We start from the raw sequence: 26,847 nt of genomic DNA, 5'->3' as shown, positions 1-26,847 counted from the left end.
TCAAGAATGAGCATGTACTTTAAACTGTAAATTAAAATTTTATTCAAAGCATCTTTTCAAATTACAGCATGTTTATTTCTTATGCTGTTAATTCTGCCAAACTACAACTTAGCCATATGAAGCATAAAACTTCAAAAATTTGAATGTAAACCACATTTTTAAAACAAAAAGCAGTCCTAACACACCTCAGATTTTAAATGCTAATGTATTTTGTCCAAGTATAGCTTATATCAAAAAAATCCTTAGCTTATGCCCAAGAATCTACTTTTGAAGTATTATATTTTAAATATTTCTATAGTAAATAGTTGTAATCATTTCTGAAACTTTCAATTATACAAATAAAGAATGTTTGTGAATATAACTATTGTAGTTGACAAAAGCTGACCAGAGAAACAAAAACTCTTACCTTTGAAGGCCTTAAATTGTATTATTTTTGAATTGGCAAGTATTTGTATTTTTAAAATTCTTAACATTTTCCTTCTTTATGTAATTTCATCAAATTTTAAATTTCCCAAGACTGATAAGTGTTGCTTTTTATAGTTCATTTAATTCATACTTGAGAGGAAAAATCTAGAGAAAAATGTTGACAGCTAAACCAAGAAAATTCAATGCTATAGTCTCTTTTACTGTGCCTATAAGTGCTCCAAGTTAAAATTCTATATATCAGATTACAAGCAAAATTCTTAGACCATTACAAATATAAATTTTCTTATTAAAAAAATCCTTCAAGATCTGTAATTTACTGTACTGAGGATTACATTTGTAAAGTATGTCCTCATCATATACATTATTTGTTACCATCTTTCACACTTTTGCTCCTTTTCAAGGCATTTCATCCCTCCCCTTCCCCACAGCTACATATGTGAAACTGTGACTGCAACACACTGGGATTTGGGGAGAAAGAAGCATATATTTTAGATAATGTTTAAACCATATCTGTCGGCTACTACTTCAATTCAAAAACGAAGTAAAAGGCGCTGAAGAGCCCAGGTTTCCCTCTATTATTCTGAGGTTTACTCCAATTCAGCAATCCATAAAAATTTCTGTTGTGCATGTTACTTAGTTTCTGCTTAAAACAAAAGCTAAAATGATCGAGGTTTATGCCTACATAAAGGAGGTGAACCGCTCAGCTCTTGATTTTTCTGTTCATGCTTCAGTACATAAAGTGGTGTTTAAAAATGTCATCTACTTGGAAAAATGGTTTAAAACCACCCTTCAAGTTAACACACATGCAGTTAAAACTATCCCAGAAGCCTATTTATTTGAGTAGCTAATCTTTTCTGCAGTGTTTAACTGATAGTTGAATTTAGTGAGCACAAAATAGCTTGGCATGTTATTCTGAAAAGCAAAAAGGTGGCTTTATGCACTGAAAATATAAATAGGAGGCTTTCATTTGCTAATAATTCTAAACAAGCAGTACAATTGAAATTTAGTGTTTGCTAACAAAAGATCTAAAACAGTTCACTACAAAACAACCCTGTAGATGTCCCTTTTATTAATAAAAATCCAAGTGCCAAATCTTAGTACAGGGCCCATATTAAAAAAAAAAATTACCAGGTTACCTAGACTTTGCAAGATTAACCACTCAATTTCAGCAAATGAGAAATATGAAATGTGCAAAAGTTCCCAAGTTAAGAGAGGGATAACAAGTGCTTTTCAAAACTAAACATCATAGTAAGTTGTAAAGCCTCAGAAAGATAGAATAAGACCAATTTTACTCCAATTTTAAAAATCCTGAACTATTATGCATCTTACCAAGATCTTCAAATATCTATTTTTCTTTCAAAATTCATAACTTAGGACATCTTCTGAAATAGGCAGATTTCCATTTCTCTAGTCTTATTAGTCACACTATTTTGCAATTTAAAAACATCTTACACACATCTTACACTTTCTCACTTACTTCAGTGTTGACAGTATTGTTAAACGTACTAGTACACATTGTTAAAAATGTTCTTATAAATAATCTCTCCTAACCTTCTTTGGCTACATGTCCCATTCTGTTTTTGTTGGTTTTTTTTTCCCCTAAAAGTGTCTTATTCAGAAAGTGCTTCCTGTGAAAACTGCTTCCAATGAATGCATTAAACTTGCAAAATCTAGCTTCCCACAATACGTAGTTTCCTACCCTGTACTAAAAGTCCCATATTTACAAAATATTTTAAACTTTACAACAATCCATTACCATATAAAAAAAAGTGCAATTCTCTCTCACCCCATATGTTGGGGCAATGACATTCTTCATCAATTTCTACAGAATAGCAGCCTATGGTAAGCAAATAAGGTGCTTAGCTTATGCCCAAGGATCTACTTCTGAAGTATGCTGGGCAGTACTTTTGTACAGTGGGAGTCAGTGTGCAGGCTACTGGCGGAGCGGCGCGCCGGTCAGATTGGCGAGCTCGATGAGAGCGAGGGCTCCGTGTAGGCGCTCGCGCTGCTCCTGCAGCCGCCGCTGGGCCCCCCTCTTCTCGTCGTCCTCCTCGTCCGACTGCAGGTATTCCAGAGGGTCCTGCTGCTCCTGGTCCGCCTTCTGCGTGAGCTTTCCTTTCAAGGTGGGGGTGCGCTGCTCTTTCGTTTCCCAATACCTATGGGACATGCAACCGCGTGAATCAGAGGGTATGTAGGACAGCCTCAAAGGTTTACTTTGCTTGTTAAAAAAAGGGTTCTTTACCACGGTATTCAATGCATTTTAGTCCCAAAAGTTACAGGATGATTTCACGTTTATTATACACCTTTCTCATTACAGAGGAAACAATTCAAGTTCAAGAAGTTGAGGGACTTCCTCAGATTTTCAAAAACTGGCAGTTCTGGGTCTCATACTCAACTCTCTAATCAGTGTTTTTGCCATTAAACTATGCCTTAAAGATCATATGTAAAATGCACTAAGGTATAGAACAAATAAACATTAAAAACCTACTTACACTATCCACAGAGGGATGGTGACTTCTGACTGAGTTAACTATGAGAAACTTAAAACTTACAAAATATGATTTACAGATTAATATCTGTAACATAAAGAACGTATTCAAAAATTTAAGAACACCACCATTATTCTATGACATGGCCAACTGGTGATTCACAAGAGAAAATGCAAACTTGGTAAATTAAAGAAATAAATGACAGTATCATTACATCCAAAAATGCCCCTACAAAGACTTGTATATTAATGTTCATAACAGCCTTATTTGTACCCTGCAATAACCCAATGCCCATCAACAGATGACTGAATAAACAAGTTGAAGTGTATCCACACAATGGATTACTATTACTCAGTTATAAAAAAGAATGAACTACTGACACATGGATCAATCTCAAAATAATTATGTTGAGTGAAAGAAGCCAGACAAACAGGGAGTGCATACTGTATGGCTCCACTTGTATAAAACACTAGAAAATGTAAACTAGTTTATAGTGACAAGAGTAGGTCAGTGTTGTTCAGGTAGAAGTGGGAGGAAGGGATTATGAAAGGGCTTGAGGAAACTGCTGGGAGTGATGAGTATGTTCACGATCTTGATGGGTGATGATTTCACAGATGCATACATGTGTCTAAATGTGTGAAAGTGCACACTTTAAATATGTACAATTCATTATATGTCAATTATACCTCAGTAAACCTGTTTTTAAAATTAGATACAAAAAAAGGACAACTACTAGATGTCAGGAAATCCAGACTACTCAAACTGGAAAAGTTTATACTCAAAGAGGTATAAAAAAAGAAATGCAAATAGTTCAGTCTGACTTGAAGGACAACTAGAAAAGGAGAGTGGCAAACGATAAGTTTAACTGGGTCGGCAGGGACCAGGTAAGGAAGGGCTTTGAATGCCATAATAGGGTTTAGACTTCATACTGAGGATCACACTAGCATTTTAGAAAGATCCTGTGGAAGCAGCATGGAGAATGGATTGAGAGGGATGACGTAGCTGAATGTGAGAGTTGTAAGGAAGTAGACTCCATAAGTAGATGGGAGAGAGAATAAAGATAGGATGACCAACAGGTTTCTGGCTTGGACCAAATTAGAGATAACGGGCAGTGGAGGCCAGCCAGGAGAAGGGAGAGGGAGGAAGGAAGGGAGGAAGGAAGTGATACCGGGGCAAGGCAGACATAAGCCCTGCCCTTGTGGAGCTTGCAGTGCAGCAGGGGAGACAGACACTGAGTGAGTGAATAAGTGTACCATGTAAGTCTTGAAAGGGAAAATACAGTGTGTTCTAAAAGTATCTATTAAGTGAGTCTAACCTTGTGTTTTGGGGGTTGGTGAGCAGGTTAAGGAAGAACTTCCTGAAATGAGTTTTAACCTGAGTAAGAAATGAAGAATAAGCCATGTAGCTAAATGAGGAGGGAAGCCAGCATATTTGCAGAGGCAGCAGTGAGCACGAAGGCCCAGAAACCACAGGGAGAGTGGTGCTGAGAAACCAGGAGCCCAGATGGCAGTGCCAGAGGGAGGCAGAGCTCCGGAAGCACACTCAGGAGCTTAGACTTTATCCCAAGTGCAGAGGAAGCAGAGAAAGCAAGGGAGTGGCACAGTCAGCTGCTGGTGGTTTGTATAAAAGGGATGACTCCTTACATCAAAATATCCTTAGGGAACATTTTTTATACTGCCCCCCCACCACCACCTTGTTGCCATTAAAAAAAAATTAAACTGGGTGATTCTCGGAACATCTCTCTATATATAGCTCTATCCACATACTATATCTGTATCTATAGATATGGGGAAATATGGATATACCTATATCCCCATAATAATCAGCACAGATCTAATTCTAATATAAGAAAATGAAGAGGGGTTGCACGAAACACAAATGAAATATGTATTAAATATTCTTTTTAAATGAGGGAAAACTCTTGCTTTTAAAATAAATTGTGGTACGGGCACTCAAGACTAATTAATATCATATAGTTTTCTATCACACACAGTCCTAATAACACTCCTAACAATTCTGTGGTTTAAGAAAATAAAGCAGCATTTCAAGTTATTTCATAAAATGTATATAGAAGCAACTTATTTAAAATGAGAGAACTTCGGAAGTCCCCACAGCAGCCCACGCGCGGGGTGGCAGTGGTCCAGGGAGAGCCTTACTTTGCCAACCACTCGGCAGCAGCCTGGTTGTCCACAGCCTGGTGCTTGCTGAGAGCATCAGTGGGCTCCTCCCGCTTCAGCCTGGCATAAGGGTGCTTGGGACAGTGGCGGTTTGCGTGGGTGAATCTGCTCAGGCAGCCTACAAAGCACAGAGGGGAACACTCATTAGAATCGGGACCTGAGGCAGACATGGGAAACGTTGTTTCACTGATAACCAGGAAAGTAAATAAGACAATGAGACTTAGCATTCTATAACGTGGAGGAGGAATAAAACCCTAAGCACAGTATTTTATCAATGCTCATGAGGGGGACAGGCGCTGGTCTTTCACCTCTTGGTCATTGCGTTATAAATGCATGCAACCCCACTGCGAAGTGATTCATTTGCATGAGTCATAAATATGGTCAAACCCTCTGACCCTGGGATTCTATTCTCAGGCTCTCTCATAAGGCAACATCCCAAAAGATGAACAAAGCTTTAACAAAGTTTAAGTAGGAAAACGTGACCTTTAGCTTTGTTGGTAACAAACAATTTTTAAAACAAATTAAATATTCGATATCAAACAATAAGGCAATCAGTGTGTACAGCTGACTCTTGAACAATGTGGGGGTTAGGGCAGAAATCCAGATATAACTAGTATATGCTTCAGCAAATTCACTAGGTGAAAAAGCCTGAAGACATCTGTAACTGACAATAATAAAACCATAGAGCTACAAAACAAAACTGCATTGAATTTTAATTATAACTGCATAAAAATGTGCACAAGAAAAACATCTTAAGAAACTGTGATAAGAGATTAAGAAAATCACTTCAGAAAAGTGACACGCAATTACTAACAGTGGCGTGTTAAGATAGAAGTTTCCCCCTTCACTGAAAACGCAGACAATATGCTTTCTTGAGTTTAATAGATAAAATGTTTAAAATCAAAGTAAAAGCCTACTCTAAAGGCTGTATTTACTTTCATAGGTTTTTCTACTGCCTACAACTGAATATAGTATTTTTATTTGCCTTTTAAGATTTTCACCTAAAAATAATATTTTAAAAATCAATCTTTCCCCAGAAATTAAACATGTTTTCTAAAATCTTGATTAAAAAACTCTCCTCCCCAAAAATTCAAGCAAAAGGTATTTTTTAACTACTAACTCACTACTAGTTATTAGATAAACTTAACTCCTAACATCATACCATTTTCTGAACAAACAAAAGGTTTCTCTCCTGTGTGAAGGCGCTGATGCGTTTTGAGCTGTCCGCTTTGAACAAAGGCTTTGCCACAGTCTGGATAGTCACACAGGTAGGGTCTCTCACCTATGTAGACAGATGTGATATATTATTTCTGAGAAAATAAGGTTAGAAGAAGGGGCAGGGGCTGAGAATCAATCTTTATATAGATCAGGGGTGGGGAACCTTTTTTCTGCTAAGGGCCATTTGGTTATTTATAATATTCACTTAATATAAATTTATGTTGCTATGAAAAAAGCTCCTAGATTTATTGAATTTTGAGTCCTGCCTGCAGTTGCCTTGGTAGGGCCAGACCAAATGATTTCTCGGGCCTTACACAGCCCGGGGGCCAGACGTTCCCCACCCCTGATAAAGGTCATGCTGCCAAACAACAATTAAACACGTCAGCCTCTCTAGAACTGCAAGTGAAAATGCTAGACAGCACTCCATGCTCTGAAGCAGCTGTCCACTGGGAGCAGTGTTTTCCTTAGGCCTTGAGCTTTTAGGTACCCAGGTTCAAATCCTGGAAGTTATCATCTTCAGCTTAGCCCGTATTTTCTCCTCCCCATAAGCCAAATCACCTCCTTCGGATTCTTTACAATGTCTCCCACTCCTACTTCCCCCTGCAACTTGCCCTGGTCAACTGGCAGCCCCTCCACCTCGAACAAACCCTGGCTGTCCTCTAGTCACTCCACCTGCATAGTACTTCCAAAATAGCTGGCACAGAACTCTTGCCTTTGTCATAGCAACTACCTCCGAACTCACCCCAAACCCTACTACACTCTTTGGACAAATAAAAATTATCTACTGAGCCCTAGCCAGTTTGGATCAGTGGATAAAGGGTAGACCTGCGTACTGAGGGATCCCAGGTTCAATTCTGGTCAAGGGCATGTACCTCGGTTGCAGACTCCAGTCAGGGCACTTGCGGAGGGCAACCAATCAATGTGTTGTCACTCTCACAGACATGTTTCTCCTCTCTCTCTCTCTCTCTCTCTCTCTCTCTCTCTCTCTCTCCCCCCTCCCTTCCACTCTCTCTAAAAAAAAAAAAAAAATCATCAGTGGAAAAATGTCCTTGGGTGAGGATTAACCAAAAAAAAAATTTATCTGCTGACTTCTAAATGGTACCCTAAGGTGTGCAATGTAGCTACTGGGTTAAGGGGCAGGGCTTATCTTTACTTCACCCCTGAGATTCATTCCAGCCAGGCAGTTCCTCATCTTGTTCTACTCCTTGCAAATCCCATCTTCTCTGCCCATTCAAACCTTCTCAATCCTGTAGGCTCTCAGTGAAATTCCTCCTACCTCCAAATAATGGAGCTCTGTATCCTTTCACTTAGTATCCTGTGTTGTCATGTATCATGGAACTCTCCTTATACAAAGATGCCCCATACCTCATACTCACTTTATTTCCTATACTCAACACAGTGCTAGGCTGGAGAAAGTGCTCAACAATGTTGCTCAATCATAATTAAATGTATTATTTCTTGAAAAATTATTCTTTGATCAACAATTATATACTGGTTCTTCCAATACAACTCAAAGACCAGGAACCAGTCCTCCCTAAATTTCTCATTATTTAGAAATGTACTAAATGGTTGTGATAGTTGAACACAAGTTAATAAAACACAGGAGATAGGGGGATTATTAAAAGAGTAAGAGAGAAGCTTTTTACAAAGTATATACTATTAGAGCTTAACTATACCATGATCTTGAGCTCAATTTCCTGACAGACAGCATAGCAGGCAGACACCTGAAAGTATCAGGTGACTCACGGTGGGTTAGTGATCAGGACTGGGACTCAGAGATCTTTTCATTATGCCACATGGTCTTAAATCTTATCTACACTGGCAACATGTACTCCACAGCCTGCAAACCAATTACTTGGGGTATTTCAAACTAATTATATTTTTTCCCAGTTTTCTTTTTATTTCAACAAAAACGATTTTAAATAATATAATGTTACATGCAATAAACCATAATATTTCAAGAAAAACGATCTTAAATGTTACATGCAGTAAACACCAATTATTCAAGAAAAATGATCTTACATGTAATATTACATGCAATAAACATTAATATTTCAAGAAAAGGATTCTAAGTATAATAATATTACCAAAACTGTAATAACATATTATGATATCACAAAAGTTGTAGGAAATATTAAAAATCTGCAAATAACAAGATTTCTTCTATTATATTTCTAGAATATTTTCCTCCCCCTCTGGCTCTATTTTTGTTCATCAGTTCTTTTTCCTTATATTCCACAAATGAGTGAGATCATATGATATTTATCTTTCTCTGACTGGCTTCTTTTGCTTAGCATGCTGCTTTTAAAGGCTATTTTGTCAGATATGAGTATTGCTACTCCAGCTTTTCTTTTTCTTTTCCATTTGCATGGAAATTTTTTTTCCCATCCTTTCACTTTCATCCTGCGTGTGCCTTTTGTTTTGAGGTGGGTTTTGAGGTGTAGACAGCATATAGTTGGGTTATGTTTTTGTATCCATTCAGCTACCCTACACCTTTTGATTGGAGCATTTAATCCATTTACATTTAGGGTTATTATTGAGAGGTAGTTATTTACACTGAGTGGCCAGATTATTATGATCTCTGAACACATAATAATCTGGCCACTCAGTGTATATCCTATATAATAAAAGGCTAATATGCAAATTGTCCCCTCGAACAGGAGTTCGACCAGCAGGCAGGCCGGCCAACAGCCCATGTCCCCTCCCCCTGGCCAGGCTGGCCGGACTCCACTCATACACGAATTCATGCACCGGGCCTCTAATATATATATGTGTGTGTGTGTGTGTGTGTGTGTGTGTGTGTGTGTGTGTATATATATATATACACATATACATACATACACAAACAATGAGTGGACAGATTATTATGACCACCCCATCAGTATTTTGTTGGGCTGCCTTTTGCCTTCAATACTGCAGCGATTCTTCTTGGCATTGACTCCACAAGATGTTGAAAGGTGATGCAAGGAATCTGACACCATGCCTGATGAATAGCACTGTCCAGTTCTGTGAGATTTGATGGTTGTGGAACCAGCTGCCTGATGGTTTGTTTGTTTTTTTTGTAATTAAAGTATATGCTCACTTAATTTTATTAAATAAATCTTTATTGTTCAGATTATTACAATTGTTCCTCTTTTTCCCCCCCCCGATAGCTCCCCTCCACCCAGTTCCCACCCTACCCTCTGCCCTTAACCCCTCCCCCCAATGTCCTCATCCATAGGTGTACAATTTTTGTTCAGTCTCTTCTCGCACCCCCATACCCCTTTCCCCCTGAGAATTATCAGTCCACTCCCTTTCTATGCCCCTGATTCTATTATATTCACCAGTTTATTCTGTTCATCAGATTTTTTATTAACTTGATTTTTAGAATCACTTGTTGATAGATATGTATTTGTTGTTCATAATTTTTATCTTTACTTTTTTCTTCTTCCTCTTCTTTAAGAATACCTTTCAGCATTTCATATAATACTGGTTTGCTGGTGATGAACTCCTTTACCTTTTTCTTATCTGTGAAGCTCTTTATCTGACCTTCAATTCTGAATGATAGCTTTGCTGGGTAATCTTCGTTGTAGGTTCTTGCTATTCATCACTTTGGATATTTCTTGCCACTCCCGTCTGACCTGCATAGTTTCTGTTGAGAAATCAGCTGACAATCGTATGGGTGCTCCCTTGTAGGTAACTAACTGTTTTTCTCTTGCTGCTTTTAATATTCTCTCTTTGTCTTTTGCTCTTGGCATTTTAATTATGATGTGTCTTGGTGTGGTCCTCTTTGGATTCCTTTTGTTTGGGGTTCTGTGTGCTTCCTGGACTTGTAAGTCTATTTCTTTCACCAGGTGGGGGAAGTTTTCGGTCATTATTTCTTCAGATAGGTTTTCAGTATCTTGCTCTCTCTCTTCTTCTGGCACCCCCATAATTCGGATGTTGGTATGCTTGAAGTTGTCCCAGAGGCTCCTTACACTATCTTCATATTTTTGGATTCTTTTTTCTTTTCCGGTTGGGTGTTTTTTGCTTCTTTGTATTTCAAATCTTTGACTTGATTCTTGCGATCCTCTAGTCTGCTGTTGGATCTCTGTATATTATTCTTTATTTCAGTCAGTGTATGTTTAATTTCTAGTTGGTCCTTTTTCATATCCTCAAGGGTCTCGCTAAATTTATCATCCTTTTCTAGAAAATTCTTGAAAAACCTTATAACCGTGGTTTTGAACTCTATATTCAGTCATTTGCTTCCCTCCATTTCTTTCATTTGTGACCTGTATCTTTGTCTCCTCATTTTGGCTGCTTCCCTGAGTTGGTAGAGTAGCTTTGTGTGGTAGGTGTCCTATAGGGCACAGTGGCTCAGCCTCCCCAGTTAACCTGAGGTAGACACTGTTGGTGCACCCCTTTGTGGGCTGTGTGCACAGTCTTGTTGTAGTTAAGCCTTGATTGTTGTTGGTATCACTGGGAGGAATTGACCTCCAGGCCAACTGGCTGTGAGGATCAGCTGTGTCTATGATGGGAGAACTTCTGTGCTGGAGACACTCTTATGAAACAAGAGTGTGTCCCTTATGGATCTGAGGAGTTGTAATCTGGATGGTCCCACTCTGACCCCTGGGTACACTGGCTCTTGGATGTCCAAGGAGGTGCTAATTTAGCCTCTGCCTGAGGCCACCCAGCAGGAGCTACGGAGAGATCTTCAGATTCCTCTTCTTTGTTTGGGTTTTGGAGGTGCCCAGATGAGGCCCAGCTGTGAAGCAATGAAAGCTGCTGCGGGGCCTTGAGCCTTCTTTTGGATGTTCTGGGTCTCACTGACTCAGCTGCAGTTTGTTAGGTAAGATTAGAATTCAAAGGACCAGGCTATTCATATGCAAAAGCCTCTGCGCTCAGCTTGGATGGGGCAGGGTCTCAGGGCAGAGCAAATAGCAATGGCTTCCCGTCAGCCCTACCCTAAGAGGCCCCTGGGTCTCAGTGTCCTGCAGTAATCACTGCAAGCACCTCTGAGAGAAAACCACCCTCAAGTTTTGCCCGCTGCCAGACAGTCCAGTTTTTCCCCGTATGAGTCTGGGTCCCCAGAGTCTTGCCCGGAACTGGAGTTCAGAGCAGTCGGGAGCTTTTGTCTCCCTCCCAATTGAGAAAGCCAGCTGCGTACTCAGTTGCCAGTCCTCTCCGCGTGTACGCGCCTCCCTCTCTGTGCACGCGCCTCCGTACCTCTGCCTTCCACAGCTCCTCTGAGTCTCAGTGTGCTTTTCTCTTTCCTTCTAGTTGTAGAATTTCCACTCAGCCAGCCTTCCTGTAGTTCTGGATGATGTCCGTTTTGTCTTTTAGTTGTAGTTTTGAAATTGTTGTGTGAGGTAGTGGTTTAGGTGTTTACCTATGCCGCCATCTTGGTTTCCCCCCTTATTAAACTCCCTGATGGCTCTTTTAACTTTGTCCCACAAATGCTCAATTGGATTGAGATCTGGTGATTGTGGGGGCCACCTAAGCAAGGTAAAGTCTCCATCATGTTCTTGAAACCACTCCTGCACAATACAAGCACTGTGGCATGGCGCATTGTCTTGTTGGAAGAAGCCATCTCCATTGGGATATGCCATCAATGTGATAGGATGAACTTGATCAGCAACGATACTTAGGTATGTTGTGCTATTCAGATGTTGTTCCACACGAATTAAAGGGCCCAAATCATGCCAGGAAAACATGCCCCAAACCATAACACTGTCCCCCCCACCAGCTTGAAGGGTTGTACTCATGCATGTGGGGTGCATGCTTTCATGTTGTTTCCGCAAAATTCTCACTCTGCCATCTGCATGATGCAACTAGAAACGTGATTCATCGGACCACATGACTTTTTTCCAATGCTCGACTGTCCAATCCTTGTGTTCCTGTGCGAATTGGAGACATTTTATCTTGGTAACTGCAGACAGCAAAGGTGTTCGAACAGGCCTTCAGCTTCCATATCCCATATGATGCAGTGTACAGCTAATTTGCCTACAAACGTCAGGTGGTCATAATAATCTGGCCACTCAGTGTGTGTATATATATATACACACACTGAGTGGCCAGATTATTATGCGTTCAGAGATCATAATAATCGGGCCACTCAGTGTATAGCCATTTTAATTCTGTATGGCTAGGTTTCTCTCTCTGTTTCTTCTTCTTAGCAATCCCTTAAGTATTTCTTGTAATGCTGGCTTGGTGATGATGAACTCCTTTAGCCTTTTTTTGTCTGGGAAGCTCTTTATTTGGCCGTCTATTTTGAATGATAGCCTTGCTGAATATAGTAATCTTGGTCTCAGATCCTTGCTTTCCACCACCTTGAGTACTTCATGTCATTCCCTTCTGGCCTGTAGAGTTTCTGAGGAGAAATCTGGTGTCAGCCTTATGGCAACTCCTTTGTAGGTAACAGTTTTCTTTTCTTTTGCTGCCTTTAATATTCTCTTTGCCTTTAATTTTTGCATTTTAATTATGATGTGTCTGGATGTGGGTCTGTTTGGGTTCTTCTTGTTTGGGGTTCTCTGTGCCTCCTGAATTTGTATGACTTTTTCCTTTACCAGTTTAGGGAAGTTTTCAACCATTATTTCTTCAAACACCTTCTCTATTCCTTTCTCCCTTTCTGCCTCTTCTGGCACATCTATTATTCTAATATTGTTAGGTTTCATATTGTCTCACAGCTCCCTTAAGCTGTCCTCCTGTTTTTTAATTATTTTTTCTTTTTGGTTCTCTAATTGAGTGATATTTTCAATTCTGTCTTCTGATTCACTGATTTGATACTCAGCTTCCCCTAATCTGCTGTGTATTCCTTCCAATGTGTTCTTTCTTTGTGTTATGTCATTCTTTATGTCAGACTGTTCTTTTTTCATAGTTACTATATCTTTTTCCATACTGTTGAGTATTTTTAACATCAGTACTTTGAACTCTGTTTCAGATAAATTTCTTACCTCTGCTTCATTTATCTCTTCTTCTGGAGAATTCGATAGCTCTTTCATTTGGGGGTTGTTTCTTTGTTTCTTCATTTTGTTTGTCTCTTTGGGTTTGTGACTATGTATTAGGTAGATCCTCTATACCTCTCAATCTCTAGTGCAGGACAGTGTTAAAGGCTGTTTCTGACTAATTGGATCAAAGACTCAAAGCTTCCAGAGACCACCTGTCTATAGACAAATGGGATTCTGACTTGAATTGCCCCCAGGCAATCGTCCTCAGGTGTGGTGAGTTTTTTTCAACAGGGTGAGGCTAATTGTTACTTTTAATCTCTTAAGTGGCCTCAGGGCAAGGGGTTTTCCAATAGTGTGTGTCGACTGTCTTCTCCCCAGGCGAGGCATATGTCTATGTGGGAAAGATGTCCTCCGCTGTGTGAGGGAATGACTTAGCCCAGGAAACTTGGGGTGTCTGCCTTCTGAGCTCTATCCCCTGACTCCCCAGGCCTGGGTTCTGCTCTCACAGCTCCAGTCCACTTCACCCTCCCTCTGCCAGAGCACAAGGTGGGTAGTCCACAGGGAATTTTTGTGCACTGGCCCTTTAAGAGGGTGCCCGAACTTTCAGCTGCCACTCCCTGGCAGACAGCACCCCACTGCTTTCATAGCCAGTTGTTATGTGAGTACCCTCCTCAGTATGGTGCTCTCTGCTGGAGAGTCCAACTTCAGGATTAGATCCCAGAGTTCTCAGTGGCACCCCGCCAGAGCTGAGATATCTCTCCAGGACTTCAGTTGCCATCTGTGGGCGCCAGCCCTTTCACCCCTCCACCCCTTCTACCAGTCTCTATTCGCTCTCCACCTTTGGTCCTTGGATATCATGGTTCTCTCCTGTGAATTTTCCGTTGATTATTCCGGAAGCCTTTCCATATTTCAGTTCTAATTCCAGCTTGTTCCTGGGAGCATGTCCGTGCAGCATCCTCCTACTCTGCCACCATTTTTCAGATATTTTTAAAAATACAAAGATTCTGCCCTGGCCAGTGCAGAATTTTATCATAGCAACTACCTTCTGGTGGCTCAGTTGGTTGGAGCATTGTCCCATACACCAAAAGGTTAGGAGTCAGGGCACATACCTAAGTTCTGGGTTCAGTCACCAGTGGGGCGCATATGGGAGGCAACAGATCAATGTTTCTCTCTCACATCAATATTTCTCTCTCTTCTCTCACACTTCTCTCCCCCGCCCCTTTCTTTCCCTCTAAAAAAAAAAAAAAACCAATGAAAACATATCTTCAGGTGAAAATCTACAAAAAATAATTTTCAAAATCAGATATTCACTTGTTTTACTGAATGGTTCATAGTCAAAACTTCTTGGGACACCATAGTTCATGATTCAAAATTTAAATTGTACCATTTTTCAGGAATTTAGCTAAGGATTTAGCTGTATTCTAGTATAACATTAGAATACGTCTTTTTAAAAACTAAAAAAGAAGTAGGTGATGACCATAAAAACAGTGGGAAAAATAGGGGACTAAGAGTTAAAAACCCAAATGCCAGACCAATAGTGCCCAACACAAATAAAGTATAAACTACTTCTAGTAGCCACATTAAAAAGGAAAGAAAAACAGGTGAAATTAATTTTGATAGTATATTTTATTTAACCCACCATATGTAACACATTATCATTTCAGTATGTAATCAGTATCAGAAATTATTAAGGACATCATTTACTCTTTTATTCATTCAAGTGTACTTCACACACACTGCCCATCTCAGTTTAGACGAGGCACATGTACTACTCCAGGGGCCAGCAGAACTCCAGACTGCAGGACAGGAGAGGGTGTAAGCAGTGGTATTTGCCTTTTGGTACCTCAGTCTCCTCAACTGTGAACTATTAGATACCATGACTAGAACCATAAGGCTCCTTCTTCTGAGGCCACCTTTCTCTGTGGAAAGAGCAAGGATGCTATATTTTTGCTCTCTTTCTATATGGTATTTTAAATTCAAGTATCATTTCTCTATACAAATAGCAATGTATGTTAGTCTTGAAATAGCTGCCTATGATACATTAATTCTGAAAAGTTATGCTTCAGCTTGGATTTAATGACTAGGTCAAACACTTGCATGGCACACTGAGGGCTCTGGAAATTTTATTAAAAATTTGACAATTACTATTTTAGTATATGGCCTACAAGTCAGTTTAAACAATTATACAGACAAGAGCCTATCAAGTAAAACTCAGATAGGTAGAAGGATAACACTAAATGTAGTAATAACATTCCTCTGACTACTAGATTAATTGCCCTATAACTTTAGAAGTCACCTGGTTCAGAAAGCCATCACTTTCCACCAAAAATAAACTGACTACCTGTAACAGTGACTACCTTTCTCTTTTGGCCTTCAGCTAACTGCTCCTGCTATAGATTATGATAATTAACTAGAGGAATTCTGCTTGTGGTTTTGGGTTTTTTTAAATTTTTATTTATTGATTTGTGAGAAAGAGAAACATTGATTTGTTGCTCCACTTCTTTATGCATTCATTGGTTGATTCTTGTATGTGCCCTGACCGGCAACCAAACCCACAATCCTGGCATAGCAGGGACTATGCTCTAACTAAATGAGCTAGAGTTTTTGCTACCCCACACCCCCAAGAGGTAAAAAATAATGTACAATTCACAGGAGCCTCCACAACTGGACTGAGATCTCAGAGCAGTGGAAAGTGGGGTCGTGGAGGGGTGGGTGTCAATGGACCAGGACCAACTGGGAACAAAGGGATTGGGAAATTTTACTCTTCCTTGGATTCCTTTCAACACCTACCTGCCTACAACCACCCTTGTCTTGCCCCTCCTCCCTTCCCTTAACAATAAAAGATGCCTGAATTCCAGATTCTTCTTAAAATGGATTTGATAATTATTTCATCTTCTCAAGTCAGGCTTTTTCGATCAATAAACCTTTCCTTACTTCAAAACTCTGATCCATTGAATATTGGCCTTTCTTTTGAAGTATCAGGCCCACACACCTTGGACCTGTAACATACACAGTGCCTGTTTAAAAAAAAACTACAATGAGAAAATATAAGGCAACTAAAAAAATTTATAAGCCCAAACATCAAATCAGCTTTCAGTTGAGTATTATTTTTGACATTCTCTAAAATTTGCTCAACCTACCTGTATGAGTCCTTTTGTGAGCCTGGAGCGATTTCTCCCGTGGAAACACCCTATTACAGATGTTACAACGAATTCTGCTGGACGAATGCTCTCCTTCATTTATTAAATCCCGGACAGTATCTGCTCTGGGTCTACCACGCCGGATTCCATCCTGTAAACAATTTGTATAAACATTATTATATTTCTTGGACTCCACTCATTCTAGCAAAATATCATAATAAATTATTTTTTAAACTCCTTCTAGAGTGACATCACCAAAAACGGTAGAGTAGATATTTCAAGGACCCATCCCTCTCCAGATCACTGAAAAATCGAGCTGTCACAATCAGCTGCACAACTCCAGGAAATCACAGCAACTCAGCGAACACTGAGTCAAGAAAAAGGCAACTTGAAATAGTAGGAAAGCTTTACAGCATTTTGTACTTGCCCTTGCCCCTCTCCTACTACACATGGGTCTTGAAGATAGCAGCCTTCATTCTCAGTATGGGAACCTAGTCCCTGGCTCCAGAGAGAGCAGAGCAGACATTATTATGAAAGAATTGTGTCTGTTTCACCTGAAGGACTGAGGCAAGGTGTCTTTGTTCTAACTTAGAACTCTCGGGGGTATAACAGTGCTATTCAAAACCTCTGTGAGACAAATGACAATGTGCTGCCACCTGGGGCAAAAGAATTCAACTGAGGCAAACAAATATGCCAAAAGCCTGGGAGGAAACACTGGGGAAAGAGTGTCTTTGGGAAATTAGGGCATTGGAAAGTGCCCTTGAATCCTAAAAATAGGAATTTAGAAAGCCCAGGGTGGGAAGCATGCCCAGAATTTAGAAAGCCACACACTTGCCCAAGGTGGGAAGCATGCCTAAAAAGGCGCGAAGCTTTCACCTTTGGCTGATGTTAGGCTCAACACAAGCAGGAAATGAAGACTAAGGTAGAGTTGTAAACAGTGTGGCTCAGCTTTGAAAAAGAGCTGGCACAGAACCATTCTGCAACAATTACAAGTTTTTTCCCTTTCTTTTTTTGGCTCCAAGCATTTAAGGAGATCTCTCTCAAAAGATGAGCTGATCACAAGCTAAAGAAACAGACTTTAGAGAACAAATATAACAATAGTTTTCAAATACAGTCCAGAAAACTTGCCAGACAACTAGAATCCACAGCAAACAACAAAAACAAATTCTGAGAGAGAATAATCTGATTTTCAGAGTTACCACGTTATAATATTTAAAACATCCAGTTTTCAACAAAATATTATAAAGCATGCAAAAAAACAAAAGCATGGTCCATATAGAGGAAAAATTAATAGAACCAGACATTGGCGTTACTAGAGAAAAACTTTAAATGGACAAGGAATAACAAGAAATCAGGAGAACACTCTTTCAACGAAGAGACTATCAATAAAGAAACAGAAATTATTTTTTTAAATAGAAATTCTGGAACTAAAAAGTACAGTAACTAAAATGAAAATTTTGACTAGAGATCACTAATGGCAGATTTAAAAGGGCAAAAAGAAAAAAGTTAGCAAATTTGAAGATAAGTCAACTTAAACTAGAGGCCCAGTGCACAAAATTTGGGCACGGGGGGCAGGGGGTGTCCCTCAGCCCAGCCTGCACCCTCTCCAATCTGGAACCCCTCAAGAGATGTCCGACTGCCCGTTTAGGCCCGATCCCACCAACATCCCTCTCACAATCCAGGACTGCTGGCTCCCAATTGCTTGCCTGCCTGCCTGCCTGCCTGCCTGATTGCCCCTAACCACTTCTGCCTACCAGCCTGATCACCCCCTAACCACTCCCCTGCCGGCCTGATTGCCCCTAACTGTCCTCCTCTGAGGCCTGGTCACCCCCAACGGCCCTCCCCTGCAGGCCTGGTTGCCCCCAACTGCCCTCCCCTGCAGGCCTGGGTCCCCAACTGTCCTCCCTTGCAGGCCTGGTCCCTCCCAACTGCTCTCCCCTGCAGGCCTGATCACCCACAACTGCCTTCCCCTGCAGGCCTGGTTGCCCCCAACTGCCCTCCCCTGCAGGCCATCTTGTGGCGGCTATCTTGTGTCCACATGGGGGCAGCCATCTTGGACCACATATGAGTGGAATCATGGTATTTTTCTTTCTCTTACTGCCTTATTTCACTTAGCATGCATAATGCTCTCCAGGTCCATGAATTACACTTTATAAACATGTACTTGAAAAGCTCAATCCCAACATGGATGAGTTACCTTACAGAATAAATCATGTTTTAAAATTTCTTTAGATATTAAAATCTATTTCCACAATAGCCAAGAGGTATAAGCAACCAAAGTGTGCACTGACAGATGAATGGATAAAGAAATACGGTATATACAATGGGATTCAGCCTTAAAAAAGGCAATCCCGCCATATGTTACAACATAGATGAACCTTGACATTATGCTCAGGTAAATAAGCCAGTCACAAAAAGACAAATTTTACATGATTCCACTTACATGACATAGCTAAAGTAGTCAAACTTTTAGAAACAGAAAGTGGAATTGTGGTTGCCAGGGGTTGTGGGCAGGGAGAAAAGAGTTCAGTGGGTATAATGTTGCAGTTTTACAATATAAAAAAGTTTTAGAGATCTACTGCACAACAATATATATAGTTAACACTGAAAAATGGTTAAGATGATACATTTTATGTTGTATTTTTTGCCACAATTAAAAAAAAAAGGAATGTGCAAAGGCACAATGGCAGGTTATATTATTATAAAAACTAGAGGCCCGGTGCACGAAATTCATCCAGGGGGGTGGCGTGTCCCTCAGCCCAGCCTTTACTCTCTCCAATCTTGGACCCCGCGAGGGATGTCCAACTGCCCGTTTAGCCCAATCCCCAGTGGGATCGGGCCTAAACGGGCAGTCGGACATCCCTCTTACAATCCAGGACTGCTGGCTCCCAACCACTCGCCTGCCTGCCTTCCTGATTGCTCCTAACTGCTTTTGCCTGCCAGCCTGATTACCCCCTAACTACTCCCCCGCCAGCCTGATCGATACCTAACTGCTCCCGTGCCGGCCCAATTGCCCCAACTGCCTTCCCCTTCTGGCCTGGTCACCCCCTAACTGCCCTCCCCTGCCAGCCTGGTCACCCCTAACCTCCCTCCCCTGCAGGTCTGGTCGCCCCCAACTGCCCTCCACTGCTGGCCTGGTCTCCCCCAACTGCCCTCCCCTGCCAGCCTGGTTGCCCCTAACTTCCCTCCCCTGCAGGCCTGGTCCCCCCTCAACTGCCCTCCCCTACAGGCCTTATCCCTCCCAACTGTCCTCCTCTGCCGGCCCGGTCACCCCTAACTGTCCTCCTCTGCAGGCCTGATCACCCCCAACTGCCCTCCGCTGCAGGCCTGGTCCCTCCCAATTGCCCTCCCCTGCCGGCCATCTTGTGGTGGCCATCTTGTGTCCACATGGAGGCAGCCATCTCTGACCACATGGGTGTGGCCATCTTGTGTGTTGGAGTGATGGTCAATTTGCATATTACTCTTTTATTAGATAGGATATTCACTGCCCTCTCTCACTGTGGGCCTCCATAAGGCATACCTGGCCATATAACTCGCTTTGGCCAATAACATGCAAGTGCAAATTACTTGTGTGACTTCTGAGCACAAGCTTCAAAAATCACCACATGGTTCTTAAGTTTCCATTTATAATGAAACTCAGAATTGGCAAGGTCCTAATTGGAACTTGACTTACTTATGTTTAAGTCCAAATTAGCCAATCAATTTGACAATTATTGATGATTATCAAATATTTTCATCTTCACCTTCTTACTCCTTGGCTATAATCCTCACTAGCTACATGTAGCACTAGTCTTTCTTGATAAAATTGTTCATCCAGAATCAGCAAAGGGAGATCAGAATAAAATTAGAGAATCCGTTGTCATGACTTATTGAGCCACAATAATTGTAAGATTGTTGCTGGTTATAGTCAAATCATGAATAATTGTTTTAAATATTGCTTTTAAAATGCTAAACAAATAAATGTAACATATGAATCATAAAAATAGGTGATTCTGTTAAGAAATGGAACATGAAATTAGTTTAATTAAAAACCTTAGTGATACAACTCCTCTGCTTGAAAAAATCCTTTTCCCAACATATATATTTATTGAGAGAGAAAGGGGAGGAGAGAGGGAAAGAGTGGGAGGGAGGGAGAGAAACTTCAATTTGTTGTTCCACTTATGTATGAATTTCATTGGTTGATTCTTATACTGCACCAACTAGGGATCGAGCCCACAACCTTGGTGAATTGGAAGATGCTCTAACCCAGTGGTCGGCAAACTGCGGCTTGCGAGCCACATACGGCTCTTTGGCCCCTTGAGTGTGGCTCTTCCACAAAATACTACGTGTGGGCACGCACGTACAATGCAATTGAAACTTCATGGCCCATGCGCAGAAGTCGGTTTTCGGCTCTCAAAAGAAATTTCAATCGTTGTACTGTTGATATTTGGCTCTGTTGGCTAATGAGTTTGCTGACCACTGCTCTAACCAATTGAGCTATCCAGCCAGGGTTCCTGATATTGTTAAAATACCAAAAAATATATTGTTGATTACAATTATTTTATTTTTTTATTTTAGGAAATAAAAAAAAATGTGTTTACTGAGGGCAAGAGGATGCAAGCAATATAAAAATCAAAAGCTTCTCTAGCTTTAAGTGGCTTTTTTTTCTCTTGTCAAATGGGATGGGATTTTATTTGTACACTAGAGGCCTGGTGCACGGATTCATATACTGGTGGGATCTCTCGCCCTGGCTTGCACCCTCTCACAATCTGGGACCCCTCAGGGGATGTCAGATTGCCAGTTTCAGCCCTATCTCCACAGGCCAGGCCAAAGGAGCCCACTGGTACACATGCACCGGGCCTCTAGTATGCATATAAGATCTTTGGTTAATCTCTTCCTGCCCTCCCCGCTTCCCTCTGAGATTCATCAGTCTGTTCCATGTTTCCATGCCTGTGCGTTGAGTTTCTGCCCTCTGGTGGTCAGTGCACAGCATAGCTACTGGTCGAACAGTCGAATGGTCGGATACTTAGCATATTAGCCATTTATATATATTAGTATAGATTTCCTAAGGATCCCAATCTGCTCATCAAAGCTTATACAAGGGAAAGCTGTGGGGCAGAGATTCCTTAAGCAACCGATTGGGAGAACTCTTATCAGGGCGGAGAACTGCTCAGTGCTGCCTGCTTCTTTCCCTTCTGCTTCATGTATACTACAGACAGTCACTGCAACGATGGTGAACCAAGCAGTTAAAAGAGAAGCTCTGGAAGCCTACTCTGCCGCCTCGGCACTGATCCGTGTCCTTCATTATTTTGTCCACAGCCTCATGGACTTTTTGATTTTCCAAAAATCCAGGGAACTCCTTTCTCACAAGTACTCTCCGATCCTTATTTGTTAAAGAGCCTTTATCCCCAGCAAATTTGTGAAAGGTAAACATCATGGTTCCCATGGAGTGTTCTATTTGAAATGGCATTTTGGTAAGGTCCTGGCCAAAGGCACGGCAGGACCTCTGGGCTGGCTGGGATGTGCGGCCGGCTATAACAATTTCAAATAGCTGATCAGTTCATTAATATAAAACATTTTAAGATTACCCATTTCTATTTTCAATGTTTCTGGTAAAAAATTAATAAATAAGCAAACATGTTTAGTAAGGAGGAAGATATACTTTAAAAAGTTAATCATTTGCCGAAACTGGTTTGGCTCAGTGGATAGAGCATCAGCCTGCAGACTGGAAGGTCCCAGGTTCGATTCCGGTCAAGGGCACGTACCTTGGTTGCGGGCACATCCCCAGTGGGAGGTGTGCAGGAGGCAGCTGATCGATGTTTCTCTCTCATCGATGTTTCTAACTCTCTATCCCTCTCCTTTCCTCTCTGTAAAATATCAATAAAATATATTTTTAAAAAAAGTTAATCATTTGGCTGCTTTTCAGCAACTCTTTAAGATCTTGTTTCAGCTACAAACCACACATTTATATTTCCCAGATGAGAAAGATAGCTAAAAAATACAACATCTTAGCCATATACAAGGCTCCACTAAGTGCATTCTTTGAACTAAGAAAATTAGGCAAGGCAAGTAAGTAATGATCTAATGCCCTAAAATCAATAACTAAAGAGCACGTTGTAACCATACATGTAAAAATAAGCAATGCTACTTAAAAAGAACCTCTTTCATTTTGGCCTTAGCGATAACAAAACATTTCCAGGTCCATTTTGACAATAATGGTCTCATCAGCAACCAAATATACCCATAGCCTAAGAGAGAAATCTTGTAGAGACTGCTTGATTTGCAAGGAAAGGTTAACAAATTCTAAGACACCCCATTGCTATTATGTAGCAAGTGCAGCAAAAGAAGCTACTAGAAAGAAGCAAGATGATTAAATTGCCAAGAATGTTTCATACTTCAGTAAATTTTTTAAATAGAATCTTAATACCTCCAGAGGTAGATTAGTGACTTTTGAGTGTTTTCTAAACTATTTCATGAGTTCTCAATGCCAATAACTAACTTTAAAATTATTTAATAAAATTTGGGTTATTTCTCAACCCACTTAGCATAATGTACACATTTACTTAGGCTTTAGAAAAAGTTATATTAAGGCCTAGCTGGTTTGGCTCATTGGATAGAGCATCAGCCTGAGTACTGAAGGGTCCCACGTTCAATTCTGATCAAGAGCACATGCCCCGGTTGCAGTCTCTCTCCCCAGTGCGGGGCATGCAGGAGGCAGCTGATCAACATCATTGATGTTTTTATCTCTCTCTCCCTCTCCCTTCCTTTCTGAAATCAATAAAAACATTTTTAAAAGATAAAGTTGTATTAAAACTTGGTATTCATGTAATTACTAAAAAACTAAAAGGCTAAAAGTCTTTGACACATTTTTACACAAAGTAAAATTCAAATCAAGTACTCAAATAACCTAGAAGGAAAAGGAAAATCAGTCACAGAGAGAGGATATGTACATTGACGAGAAAATGTAATTTATCATATTTCCCCTTTCGAAATCAGATTTAGATTCAAATTTCCTATGACTCCCACACCTGCATCCTAACTCTATCCCCCACCTTGACCTATCTGCAAAACTTTCCAAGTCTTAATTTGAATGTATCTATTATATTGTCTGTACCCTCATAAAGCATCTCCATTAAGCTATAGACAGGTATCAATAGTATGTGTTAAGTCTCCTTGCATTAGCTTAATATTAAAAATATAATAAACCCCTAATGTCAATTCATACATGTTATACATGGGAGCAATATCATGTAGGAATTAAGAGCAAGGGCTCTGGAAGGCCCCATCAGTTCTGCCACTTACTATATGATATTAACTTAATCCTAATCTTGGGGACTCTTTTCTCTAATTCCTTCTTCATCAGTAAACAAGGTAAATTGGGAAAGGAATTCAAAACATTCAACACAGAGCCTAGCTACTATGTTAATGTTATGTTTAATAAGGTAGTAATTGCTCTGTACTAATCAGCTATCATCAGACCGTTCAAGAGTTCAGGTGACGATAGAAAGGGGAAGCAGGATAGGCAGCTGACAGGTCCTGAAGGGTGAATGGTATCTGAGGCTAAGCACAGAGAAGCCAGTGGAGAAGCAACCTCATTAGTGCAGTTGGGTAGAGGGTACAAGGGCACAAGGTGGGGAGGCTTGGAGTACCTTATGGCAAAGGGAAATCAGACCTGCCCTTCCCTCCCAAAATTCTATAGAAGATAATGCTAATATGTAATTATACCCACAAAAGTGCTAAGCAATCTTGTGTTTAGGGGCCAAAATAAGTGGCTAGATGTGGATGTTCTCCCCACAGGCAGGGGAGGCAGTTTTGGATAGGGACAGAGGAATAGAAGCTGATACCAGGTGTGCAGGACTCAGGCATCTCCCTTGGAAGCAGCAGCAACAGACAACCAATGAACACAAATGTTGTTCTCAAAGCCACAGCTGTTGTTGCCTCTAACCTCATACTGAGAAGGAGGTAGAGCGGAGTGTGCTACTAACACCAGCTTTATTGCAAACTTGTCTTCCATCTTCCCAAAAAGTAAGCAGATTCAATCAGTATGATTCACGTGGAGATTAAGAACTACAAGTACTTTCAGGAAGGAAAACAAAGGGGACTGGGCCACCCTGTTTTTTAGAGGATATGATCACAAATCATACTAGGTAACTTCCTTAAATAAAGGCATAATCCAGACTCCCCCCACCCTGCCCCAACTACCCCAACCCTGCAAGGTGAGGAAGCTTAAATGAGTGAAATTTTGGAGTTGTATTTGGATTGTTCATTGATGAAAGAACAAGTTAGAATCAATTCATCTAATAATTTATCAACAGTTACAATATGAAAAATTGAGGAAATATAAATATAAAACAGCCTTTTCACTTTTACACGTTCTTCATAACTTCCAGTATATTTTAGCTCTGAAAAGAGGTGGAAATAAAATCCAAACCTGTGTGAGCAACTTTTATAAAAGGTTTGTGCGAAAATAAGTCTGTTTTAGGCCAAAAGAAACATATATACAGATTTCATTTGTCTATGATAACATTAATCTTCTTGGGTAATCCCAAATTAGATTCAGTTATAATTAATGAAATAATTCCAAAACCTTCCACAAGTATTTGTGTATGTCTTTCTGTTGCTCAACATATAACCTAACATGTTTTTAAAAAGGTCTAAACACCAGAAAACACACAAACACACACACACACACACACACACACATCTAGGATACCTATCCATCTTACTAAGGGCTACCTAGAAATAGCCAACAGTAACTGGTTCCTTCGAAAACTCACTCAACACTATTGTGAACATTTTTACTGCTTGTTCAAACTTTTACTGAAGTGCAGCTTCAAGAGTTGAAGTGTGTCAAAGCTCATAGTTTTGTAACTTTATAGCTTTTTAATAACAATGACATTAGAAACACAAAGTGTATCAATTTCCTCGGGGCTCAAACAACACGGAGTTTCAACATCTTTGCTACTGAATGTAAAATGATCAAACTTGTTTCAATTTATAAATACTGTATTTGCCAATACAGATGTACTTATCCACTGACTAGATGATTTACTTGTTTTATCTTTGGCAAGCTGCTTATCTTATATAGCCAGTTAACACACAGAATCTGAATAGTAACTTAGAGCAGCACCACTCATTCATTACTGAGCACCTTTACTCAACATTTACAATGTTTAAGGTACTCAAGTCGAAGAGTCTACCAGAGAGAAATGATCCGGTCCTCCTGGAGTTTACAGTCTACAGAGCAAAGTATATATATGTGCAGAGAGGAAGCCCGAACACATGCTTCAGGACTAGGAGCCACAGAAACTCAACCCCAGGCCCAGCTCTCAAACTACCTAGCTGAGTGACCGTGGGGAGGTCCCTTCACCAGGCTCTAAGCCTCAACTGCCTAATCCGTAAGATGTAGGTTTGAACCAGGCAGTCACGCCCTTCCCAGCTCTAAACAGTCTCAGAGTCGATCAATTCGAGGTCAGCGACAACAGCGTCGCATGCCACTGTGCTGCAGCACCTAGCAAAGCAGATCGCTGGATGCACGGAAGACAGCGAGGGCCCGAGTTCCGTGGCCGAAGATTCCCCGACGTCTTCTCTCACTCGTCGGCTGCCTCCGCAAGGCATCTTTGGCGGGGCCAGGGCCGGGTATCTACGGTGATGGAGCAGAAACTGCGCAGCCCCCTTCCTTCCCGCACCCCGAGGAGCTCCAGGGGGCAACTACTTCCCTCCCTCTCAGGCCAGCGGACTTTGCGGTCGGCCTCTGCGACCCGGGTTGAGCGCCGGTCCCCGGCACCTTCTGGGGCCGCCCGGGCCGCCCGGCCTCGCCCTCGCGTCTGCGCTGCCGCCCCGCCACCACCCGCAGGGGCCCGTTTTTTGGCGCGCGGCAGTGACGTCAGTGTCCTGTCACCCGCCCCCGCCGCGGCCCCTGCAACTTCGCGTTTTAAACTCGGCCCCGCCCCACCCGCCGGGTCCGCGGGCGCTGCCAGCTCCCGGCCGCGCCGTTAACCGCCCCGCGGTCCCGCGCCCCGCCCCGCCCCGCTCACCTTGAGGTGGCCGCTGTCCGGGCTGCTCGCTTCCTCCTCTTCCTCGCCCCCCGAGGCTGCGGGATGAGGCGCGCCCCGGCCGCGGAGCCCCGGGCGCTGGGCGGCGGCGGCGGGCTGGGCGGCCGAGGCGGCGCCCCCCGCGGCACCCGGGCTGAGCGTCACGTTGTGCGCGTTCTCGCCCCAGCGCCACGGGTACACCATGAAGTCGCTGAAGCCGGGGCTGGTGGGGATGAGCGGCGGCGGCGGCTCCGGCTCCCCTCCGCCGCCGCACGTGGCCTTGATCGGGGTCGTCCTGATGACCGACACCAGCACCCGCTTCGGGGAGTCGTGGCAGAAGATGACGGGCGGCGGCGGCGGCGGGTGGTCCGCCATCGGCACTTCCACACCCCGGATCATCGCCCTTCCCCGATACGCAGCGCCGCCGGCCGCACTCCCTGAGCCCGGGGCTGGCCCTTCGTTCCCGTTGCCCGCGCTGA

At 41.8% G+C, this 26,847-nt stretch overlaps 1 protein-coding gene across 1 annotated transcript; it reads right to left on the bottom strand.

The window, feature by feature from the left end:
• Window positions 1–21: 21 nt before the first annotated feature.
• ZNF367 (zinc finger protein 367) lies at window positions 22–26,847 on the bottom strand. The gene is made up of 5 exons (XM_080669041.1): window positions 26,372–26,847; window positions 16,356–16,506; window positions 6,255–6,374; window positions 5,072–5,210; window positions 22–2,582 (listed from the first exon to the last, which is right to left on the bottom strand). Exons 1-5 carry the CDS (start codon window positions 26,765–26,767, stop codon window positions 2,360–2,362), a joined length of 1,029 nt encoding a protein of 342 aa, XP_080525167.1. The 5' UTR covers window positions 26,768–26,847; the 3' UTR covers window positions 22–2,359.

The sequence above is a fragment of the Plecotus auritus genome (assembly GCF_963455305.1).
Source record: "Plecotus auritus genome assembly, chromosome: 5".
Taxonomy (NCBI): Eukaryota; Metazoa; Chordata; class Mammalia; order Chiroptera; family Vespertilionidae; genus Plecotus; species Plecotus auritus.
Note: the sequence above shows the minus strand (reverse complement) of the source record. Positions and strands in the feature narration are given on the sequence as shown.